The sequence below is a fragment of the Chaetodon trifascialis genome, chromosome 10 (assembly GCF_039877785.1).
Source record: "Chaetodon trifascialis isolate fChaTrf1 chromosome 10, fChaTrf1.hap1, whole genome shotgun sequence".
Lineage (NCBI taxonomy): Eukaryota > Metazoa > Chordata > Actinopteri > Chaetodontiformes > Chaetodontidae > Chaetodon > Chaetodon trifascialis.
In genome coordinates, this window is record NC_092065.1 from 13620001 (window position 1) to 13630378 (window position 10378).

The window sequence follows — 10378 nt, forward strand, 5'->3', positions numbered from 1 at the left end:
TCCTAGATCAACCATTTCCAGCTCCTCACTTGGCGGAGGTGCAGGAAACTCTGGTTCCTCTGCTGACAGACTGTCTCCTCCCCCAGCCATCCCGCTCACAGAAGTCTTCCTGCTGCCTGGCTCTCCGCCCCCTGCATTGCCCAGAGAGGTGGTGGTTGTGGTGGTGGCGGAGGAGATGGTGTAGGAGCTATTGCTGTCGATGTGAACAGTAACATCCCTGAAGGCCATGAGCAGCGAGCTGGCACTGCGTGGCAGACAAGCGCTCTCAGCAGCTGCACGGAGGGCCCCGGGGTCCATCAGTAGCCCCTTCCCCTCTCCACCCTCTGACAAGCTCCAACCACGAAGGGCATCATCAATTGACTGGGCCAAGGAATGAAGCTGCAAATATTATGATGAAAAAAGAAAACACAGTTCAAAACCAAAGACTTAATCAGGTCAAGAGACATGACATACATGATGTATGGCTAGTAGAAGAAGATAAACAGTGATGTGATTGGCTCCTGAGCAGACCACAGCATTCAGATGAAACTGCCAATCAAGCCAGCGAAGTCGGTCAGTGTGGTCTGAGCAGATATAGATGTAAATATAAGGCCAGGTCAGCCACTGAGTATCTTCTTTACTTGAGTTAGGATCAAGGACTGGACAAATTAAAATTTTGACCTAATGATGTCGCTAGATGAAAAGTCATTAGGATTCATCGTCTGTGAGAACCTTATAGATATCTCACAGGATAATTTAAAAGTTCACTAAATTCATTGAGATTCATCCTCTGGGTATCATGAATGTTTGAAAAAAAAAAAAGGCAATTCATCAAATAGTTGTTGAGTTATAGCTGAAACATCCTTTCCAGATGTCTTCCAGCATTATTCAGCTGAATCAGGTGCAAGCAAGCTTCTTTTTTCTCTTGGATGTTGTTGAGATATTTTAGTCTGAAACAACATGGTGGACCATCTGGCTGACACTGCTATTCTTAGAGTCATGCTGCTAGCTGGTGGCTAAATATTTTTCTGAACCATTTTGCATCCCTACTTAATTTAAGCCTATGGAGGCTGTAACACGAAATAGAAATGCTCACCTGTTCAGAGAAGCAGTCCTCCAGCTGTGTGAGTGTTTGTCCAGGGGTTTGAGGTGGGGCTGGGCCTGGGACGGGAGAGGGGGCAGCTGCTGGGGCAGAAGCAGGGGAAGGGGGCAGAGAGGTGGAGCGACACGGGGGCGGAGGAGGAGTTTTGGAGCGTAAGGGTATCTGTCCTCCTCCTGGATGCAGGCTGTAACTATGTCTCTGGGTTGCATTGCGGTTTCGGCCTGAAGGGCTGGGATGGCGCAGGGAGATCCGGCGGGGCAGCTTGCTCTCCGAGAGAGAGTTACGGATCTTCTGGAAGTTTTTGCTCAGCTGGTACTGACGGAAGGCCGTCTGGATACGACGGGCTGCCCGCCTCGCTATAAGATGGCCTCCATACTTCTGCTCCAGCTCTTCTATCTGGGGATGGGAAGAGAGTGAGGGGGAGTGAGTTTAAATATCAAACATGTTTACAAGGCTCTGAAACTCACTGATGGCACTGCAAGAGTAATGCTGCAAAGCACACAGCAGCCACTGAAAAATATTTATTCATCCGCCAGCAGGCAAACATCATGTTGCCATTTTGTGGCCATGTCGACAAAAGATCAAAAGAACGTGAGCATTGCCTGAGTTACGAAATTCACACCCTTCTCCTCAGAAGTATCCTTCTCACATATCTGTCCACTCTTTTAAAACTGGTGAGGGTTTGTGCCATTAGAGCCAAGGTAAATATCATCTATCATCATTCAACTGCTAATAATGTGTGAAGGGCCATTGGAAGGAGGATGGATGGGCTCTGACAAAGGTGCTGTTGAGAAAATGAAAAGAAAAGTAAACACCCGCACAAGCCTATCTCTGTACCGTTTGTTGGCAGAGCAGCTCAGCCCCAAATTTTAGCTTCCTCCAGAATTTTTTGCCCTCCTATATCTTCAGCAAGAAGGAGATGGAGGGTGGCTGCGGCGGTGGGGAGTGGGAGGCAAGGGAAGAAGAGACAGAGAGGGAGAAAAAGGAGGACAGCCACACATGTGCCTGAGTGTGTGTGTGTGTATCTTCTCAGGCAAGCACGCCCACAAAATGTGCACGCACACACACTCACACACGCGCACCCACTCGCACTGCAGCAGCAATAGCAGCAGCAACAGCAGACCCTTCAGCAGTTTGGTATGAGAAATAAAGACATCTCCAGCCGCCAGAAGCAGTTATTAGCTGTTACCATGACAACCTAGCATCTTTCGTGTTCCTTGTCGCTGTGGCAGCGGAATCACTGGTGTTGTCGTTCATGTCAACACAGACAGAAATAGTTTTCAATAGAAATCTTTTTTGTCACGCAAGGCGCAATGTCAAATGATCATCCTTCACACACCTCTTCACATTAAACAGGTAGAGGAATCAGCATTCACTGACTCCCTCAATACGATTATAGGGCCCACACAAACACGCACACACACGCACGCACACACACACACACACACACACACACGCACTGGAAAAAAAAAGAGCATACCTGCTTGTTTTTATTCTCCAGGGTGATCTCATACTCGCTGGGTCCCTCTCTCTTGGTGCCCTCCACTTCCTGTCTACCTCCGGAGGACGTTCCATCCTCCAGGCTCAGCATCTGTCCGCTGCCAAGGAAATAACAGAAAGCTATCAGTCCACCCTACTGACCTTCAAAACTCTGCCGTGTTATCGCAGTGGCAGCTCATCAACTGTGCGGAGTGTGAGGAGGTTCATGAGGGAAGCAGCAGGTGGAGAGTGATGTGTGGCTGCGGTGGCTCGGGGCAAGGATGACTGAATTTATATGTCCGCTCCTATTTGGTCAGATCTGTGGCTCCACTGCAGGTTGCAGGAGTGAAACTTAGGGCATGTGACCAGCATGAGAGGACCCCTTTTAAAGTGTAGACTTGTGTCTAGAACCATTCCCTCCTTCACACATTTACTATTTCCAACATATTCAAATGTACTGCTTTCTCCTAGCATAGTAACAGTGAGCATCATTACTTTCATTACCATTCAATCTGTGAATAATGTCTGTCAGCAATTTAACTTAAAGACACTGTCTGTCCAAAGATATACAGCAGAGAAAAGCAACAAATTTCCACATTTTGAGTAATGGAAAACAGTGAATATTTACATGAACTTCGTTATTGATGGTTACATTTATATTCATCAGTTGATCCAGTGATTCCCAACCGTACAAAGCAGTATCTCCCTGTTGAAAATTACAATGATGTTTTGTCATTTAAATCAGATCTGATTTTGTGCACGAGACTCTGAAAGCTGATTTGTTTCCATGGCAATGATATTATTTGGATGAACAATTCAGTGGCAGGTGCAATGAACCGTATAACCCTCTGAATCTCCTGTAGAAGTGAAATTACTTTTTTATGAAATTACTATTCCATAACATTCATCCTCTCAGCACATCTTGTGCTGCTAAGATATATAAAAAGAAGGGAATAAGTCAGTGAGGTCATGTAAGTGTTCAAAAACACTGGCAGCAACGCACGACAATAACAGACTGACAATCACATCCTCCGAGTCTAACATGACTTGCAGAAAGAAATCAAGAATAACCAAATCTGACTCCACAGATATTTAATAAACATTCATTTCTGTAATGCAGCAGCAGCTGGAAGCAAAGACTAACAAAAATATGTCTGAGTCCAGCCTGAATCTGAGTCAACTGTGGAATGTGTTTCCTATGCTAACTGCCCTTGGTAGAGTGTCCCATCCTCCTCACATAATCCCAGGCCCTGTCCACAGATGGAACAATGTCCTTTTACATGACAGCATTATCAGAATTCTGTGAAAGCTATATAAGGCTTACCGAAGCAAATAACTGCCATGACACAGCAGATAGTGTCCTTTTTTTTACCCAAGTTCTGTTATGGACAACTTTTGGTCAGTTTTAGAAGAAAAAGTGTAGTGGCCAACATCTCTGACATTGCACCTCTTCTAAAAGACACAAAACACCGACGATCAGCACCTTTTATATGGCCAAAGTGGACTGATGTAAGCATAGAGGTATGATCCCACCCTAAGAGGTTTTATAATGGCGTGCAATTATGAGTGTGTGTGTGCATGGTGTTGTGTGCTTGTGCAATCTTTCTTCCATCCAGATAATGCTTACTCTAATAATTTTTACACAAGGGGGACTAGTGCAAAACAGGACTGGGGAGACTAAAAAGCCTGCTCATGGTTAAATAATGAGCGCATCACTAAAGTTCCTCTTTGTTTTCTTTGATTGCTGTGAAAGCAAATATTCTGCGTCCCTAGCTAAAAGTCCAAGATAGGGCCAGAGAAGCTTGGCCCTATCTTTAAATGAGATAAAGGCCAGAGAAATAGAAAGAGACTGAAACCAGAGGAAAGACTGAGATAGAAGGAGAGAGAGGAGACAGGAAGACATAAAGAGACTGTGTTGGTGTGTGCATGCTGGAGGCTGTCTCTACCAAAACCTCTATTAAAACACTGCCATGCCCCTGCGCTGCATCAGAATACATTAGAGTACATTAGAATACATTAGAGGATCTAAAAGCAAGAGTTGAGCTGTTAATGCATCTGGACAGCAAAAGCCTCCATAATGATATGGCCGCTATATACTCTCTCTCCTTCTAGTTCACACACCCCCACACACATACATTCACATGCATAGCGGCAATAAACACACCAGGCACACACTCCTGCTCCGCCTGCTCGCGTGACGTCATGGAGGAAGAGAAATGAGCATCTGTCAAATGGCATCTTTCAAGGTCCCTTAGAGACTTACAGTACTGTACAGCCAGGGGAGACACACACACACACACACACACACACACACACACACACACACACACACACACACACACACACACACACACACACACACACACACACATACAAACACACAGGCTGAATGGAGGAGAGAGAAGATACGGCAGGTTAGACTAGAGGCGGATCTCATGACACCTCTTGGGGAGGTTTGTGTGCTCCGATGGAATCAGTAAATGACAGTCAGTGAACAGAGGTGGTGCAGCCACCAGGCACACACAACTTCACATGATGAGCTACGGTGTTAGTCGGCTCTTCTACATCAGGCAGATTGATATTAATAAAAACAGAAGGAGAGAGAGGCTTGATAGTGATATAAATAATCATGGAGAGATATGATTAGAAACGACAAGGTCTTCCATCAGGCAGATAAATCATGAGTGGAGAAGCAATCTGGAATAAACAACTTCATCTGAAAGACATCAGATGAAGAGACAGAAAGAGTAGACATGACTGGAAAAGACTGGATTTAGATGTGGAGGACAGAGGATTAAAAGACGGGAGGTATCCTGGAGGAGGGAGGGCAAACAGTAATCACTGAGAGACATGACAAAATCTGATTTTCAAAGTTTTACAACAGAGCTCCCGTGCCAAGTGAAACACAGCGTCATGCATTCACACGCTCCTGTGCACGCGCGAGAAACAAAAAGAACAAACTCACACAACAAATAGACACGCTGCCCACGCAGAAACAGACGGCAAAGTTATATTCTCCAGTTACTATGGAAGTGGTAGCCCTTCACTGTGTCATTACTGGGTTGCCATGGGCACTTTTATAGTCGTAATTTCAGTTCAGACCCTCCAGGCTCCTCTCACTCTCTGTCTCTCTATATGTGTTACCCTTGAGGCTGTAAGAGCTATAGGTTTGTTATGGAGCTCTCTCACTGAGACTCCAGGCTACACACGTTCAGAAATACACCAATTCACACTCACATACAGCGCTGAGATCACACTAACAAGCATGATTAAATAGCCTGGGTGTGGACATGATTCAGTTAGATGACACACATGCACTGCTTGGAAGAGCACACGCTGTAGGTGCAAAAAATGTGGAAACAGGTTTTGATTGGTCGCTCTTACCTGGATGAGCCAGTGGTGTCGGCCTCTGGGTGTTCAGGGGCGGGGCAGCAAAACTGATGCAGCACGGTCTCACTCCTGTGGAAGGCCAGATGAGAGAGGAGGAGAGTTAAGCAAGGAGGGGGAGGAAAGAGGAGAGGCAGACAGAATTTGGAAGAACAGCATGTCATTCAGTTATTATTGGCTGCTGCTGGTTGTTTGCCTTGTTTCCATATTCCTCCTTATGTTCATTCTTAGTCCAACATCCCAAAGGATCCCAGAGAGGCTCTCATTAGACTCTTCTGGATTATTTCCATGGGTTCTGTTTACAATTTGGCACTGATCCCAGGGTAAATACCCTATGTAGGTCAATTCAAGGCTGAGAACGCTTAGGATGAGTGTGAGTATTTATATGTTTGTGTGTGCGGATGTGCTTGTTTACGTCTCCTCCCGTCCGATTCATCAGCTCTGTGGTGATTTAGCAGAATTCCCTAAACCAATCTGGACAGATGGTTACTCAAGCTCCGTTTCCTGCGCTGTCTCCTCTTAAGTTCGCCTCTCTCATGTCTCTCTCATGCATTTTACATTTACATTCATATTTCAGCCATTTCGCTGGTGTTCTTATCTGGAGCAATTTAGAGTGAAAAGAACAAAAACATAAAATAAATAAAGCAAGAAACATTGTGTTCGAGCTGTTGCATAGATTGAGCCTTTGACCTTATGGGTGCAGGGTTCCTTCCACCACCAGAGGCATAAAAATGAGCATCATCCCGACTTTAAAAAATATCTGTGGGGTTTATTTTTTTTAAAGAGGAGTGGGTGTGACTCTGGGTCACACTGGGCCCTTCAACAATGAGCTGAAAGCATTCAGTTGACAGTGAATTTCTTGGCTACGCTACAGTAAGTCTTCTGACCTGGGCTCAGCATATTGCTTGTGACACAGAGCCACAGTGACAGGCAGTCAGAGTCAGTGCAAGACTCAGTGTGACAGTCCGAGCTATAAAAAGCTACCTTTTAACAGCAACTTCCACAGACTTAAAGGGACAATGATGTCTTTTTTTAAACGTCTCTGATTAACACTTCCCACAGTTGGTTTCTATGAATAATGCTTCTCCATCTGTTGTGACACCTACCTCACCACTGACGCCCCTCATACAGACACACACGCAAACACACTGTCAATGATTCGTTCTCCATTTAGCAGCACTTCTGCGGTGGCTCTTGCTCCTGGTGTTAAAACTTTGAGAGCCAGTATCCACGCTGCATTCATGGACTGCATTTATTCATTTGGTTTTGTTTATTTTTCTTGAGATCTTTTTTACAGTAATTCTCTCAGTAGACAAGCACTTGCCTTCTTTTAACAGCTCCCAGGGGGGTTCAAAAATCTCTAAAACAATTATGTTGAATCTCAACGTTAATTTTTCAGTGCACGGATTGTCTTTGTTGTGCTTTTCTCCTTCATGTCTCAAACACCAGGACCAGAGAACCAGATAACAAATGAAATCAAATACACCATCTGTGATCAGTTACGTTAATCAGCATCAATCAGACTCTCATGCATCCTACTGACTGATACATGTTTTTCCCTCCAGCTTACCTGCAGTTTAATATAATTCTGTTTTTTATGACTCAATTACTTTTTCAATTTTACCTTTTAATTCTTTGATCTGTACATAAAGATCATAAAGATTTTCCTGTGTGAAATGAATGTATTTCTTCATCTAAACTATTTGGCATTAGAGAACATCTACTAAAATATAAAAATCCATGTTCTTTCAGAGTTAATGCATCTCTTTAAACTCACCTCCTCGTTATAATACACAAATTAATTGAACGCCCATAGATCTGTGCAGTGTACATGTGCAGGAATTCGTGCTGTGTATACGTGCTGTAGGGTTTTGGGGGTCACAAGGTCAAACTAAGTGTTATCTAACACACACCCTGCTGCACACTGTCAGCCGTTTATTAGACACAATTTTTCCATCATGAACCTTCTTTCTGTATCAAGTTCACAATGTGAACAATCAACTTATTGATTCTAATGAAACAAGTAAGGTGTAATGTGTTAACTTGTGTGCTTTAGAGGTGTTGATAGGTGGATTTTGTTACCTTTGTATAGATCCAGGCAGGCTGTTTGCCCCTTTTTTTCCAGTTTTTATTCAAATATAAGCTAACAGGGGCTGCCTGTGGCTTCATGTTCAACAGACAGATGTGAGAGCAGTTTCTATCCTGTCACATAAATCTTCGCAAGAAAACAATTAAATGTATTCCCAGATTGTCGAAGTATTACTTTTAAAATGAGACAAACAATATATGTCAAATTACAACAGAAATGAAAATCGAAAAAGGGAAATGGGGAAAATGTTCTCAAAGATTAGATGGGCATGGCAAACTTTGCTTTTCAAAGCTGAAAACAGAGAGCTCTGTGTATTTGTACACACATACATATACATCAAACTCATACAAATTAAGGTTAAATGGGGTTAGGGGAGAGAGAGCTGATAATAACCTTTAAGCCAAAATGTAAATACTCTGAACTTGCTAGCTATGTCCTGTTCGCCCTCAGTAAACGAGCTAAATTATTTTGCCAGGCCGAGATACAAAACAGTTCAGCCCTGAGGAACAGGCCAGGCTGCTCAGGTCCCTGAGCACACAAACGCGCACACACGCACACACACACACACACACACACACACACACACACACACACACACACACACACACACACACACACACACACACACTCTCTCTCAGCTGGTCCATCCATCTGTCTGTACAAGATACACACATAACGGCCGTCCGCCTCCAACAACGCTTACAAAGGGAACAGGTGAATATTTTAACAGTACATTCCTCCTGCTGTCGGCCCGTGTTCTGTGTCTCTCTGTGGCCCGTACTCCCTCACACCACCCCTCTCCTCTGTCCTGTTTTGTAAGAGTACTTTAAATGCAATGCTTTTCATCAGGATCCAGAAGAGAGTGTTGACGTGCAACAAGAGCAGCTCCATTTGGACTCAAAACGTTGCCAGTACATTGTGTGCACCTTCCACTGCGCCACAGGAAGCCACAGCCTGTCCCTCTGTTGTCCAGCCTATCTACTCTTCTGCCAGCAAGATAAATAAACTGAGGAGACAGCTACCCCAAATGCACTCTTCTTTTTCATCTCCCCCCACTCTGTTTTGGTCTCTCCCTGTACCTGTATCTCTCTCTGTGCACTGAACGCCCCCCCATTCTCTCATCGCCACTTTCTCTGCCCCCCACCCCCACCCCCGTCTCTCTCAGCCTCCTTCCCATTCACTGGTCCACTCTAGTGTCAGCCTCAAGCTCCTTGTTCCAGACACCTCCAAGGGCTCCATCAAAGACAACGACTGAGCGTGCATCTTTCTTTTTCCTCTTTCTATCTCCCTGCCTTTTTCTCTCCTGAGAATGGCTGATTACCGTTCGCTCCATGGGCTAAGTGGGGCAGATAGGAGGCTCAGCTGGAGAGAGAGACAGAGAATGAGTGGAGGAGAGGATCCTGTCTCTCCCCCCATAGGCCCATTCATGTGCATCTGCAACACTGACAACAATGCAAAGCACACAGGCACTCTCACAGCCAACCCTGCGCAGCCCACATGTCATTTATCTTTAGGGCAAACAAAACTGGACTCTGTATCGTTCAGATAAATAAAACATTCAGATAAATGCATACAGTAAGATGTGTGAAAAAAAGCGTGTATGCTATCACATGCCTACATACCCTCCCCCCATTCCTACACACACACACACACACACACACACACACACACACACACGCACACACACACGCACACACATACACACACACACACACACACACACACACACACACACACACACACACACACACACACACACACACACACACACACATTAACCCAAGTCACTGACGACAGGAAAAACAGAGGGAAGCTCTGATCTCCAGTTAGCTGCAGACAGGATGCAGCAGGCAATGACAAGAAGGTGAATGCCGAAGTGAAAGCCTGAACCCTAACTCCACTTCCCTGGGCTGCCAAAGGCAAACCTAGAAATGAGGTGTTAAGCTACTAGTCTTATCTAGAATGACTTAAAATCAATGAGCAGGTGGTGGTGTAAGGTTGCATTCAAGGACACATCATTCAGCAACTGCAGGAACGGGAAGGCCATGTAATAAACCAGTGCCCACTCCTCTGCCTGATCAACTGGTGGGTGGCTGTGCTGCTTTCTGCCCACAGCTTTAATGATAACAATTAATTTATTGTAATTTCTTCCTCGCCGGTAAAACTAATTTACATTAAGAACAAGTGGTGTTACACTGACTCCAGTCAAATAATAACAAATAGTTGCCAAAGGGTACAACTCAGGTTTAAGGGCTATAGAGCAGAGCAACAGACACTGTACTCACACACACACACACACACACACACACACACACACACACACACACACACACACACACACA

At 44.8% G+C, this 10378-nt stretch overlaps 1 protein-coding gene across 2 annotated transcripts in view; it reads right to left on the minus strand.

The window, feature by feature from the left end:
• iqsec3b (IQ motif and Sec7 domain ArfGEF 3b) overlaps positions 1–10378 on the minus strand; it is a 29153-nt gene that overhangs the window by 16921 nt on the left and 1854 nt on the right. For both annotated transcript variants that reach the window (XM_070971604.1, XM_070971603.1), the window contains exons 2-5: positions 5945–6019; positions 2562–2679; positions 1076–1477; positions 1–378 (exon numbers count right to left, since the gene is read on the minus strand). The exon at positions 1–378 is cut by the window's left edge and continues 344 nt beyond it. In XM_070971604.1, the coding sequence (XP_070827705.1) occupies positions 1–378; positions 1076–1477; positions 2562–2679; positions 5945–6019 (973 nt within the window). The remainder of the gene's footprint in view (positions 379–1075; positions 1478–2561; positions 2680–5944; positions 6020–10378) is intronic.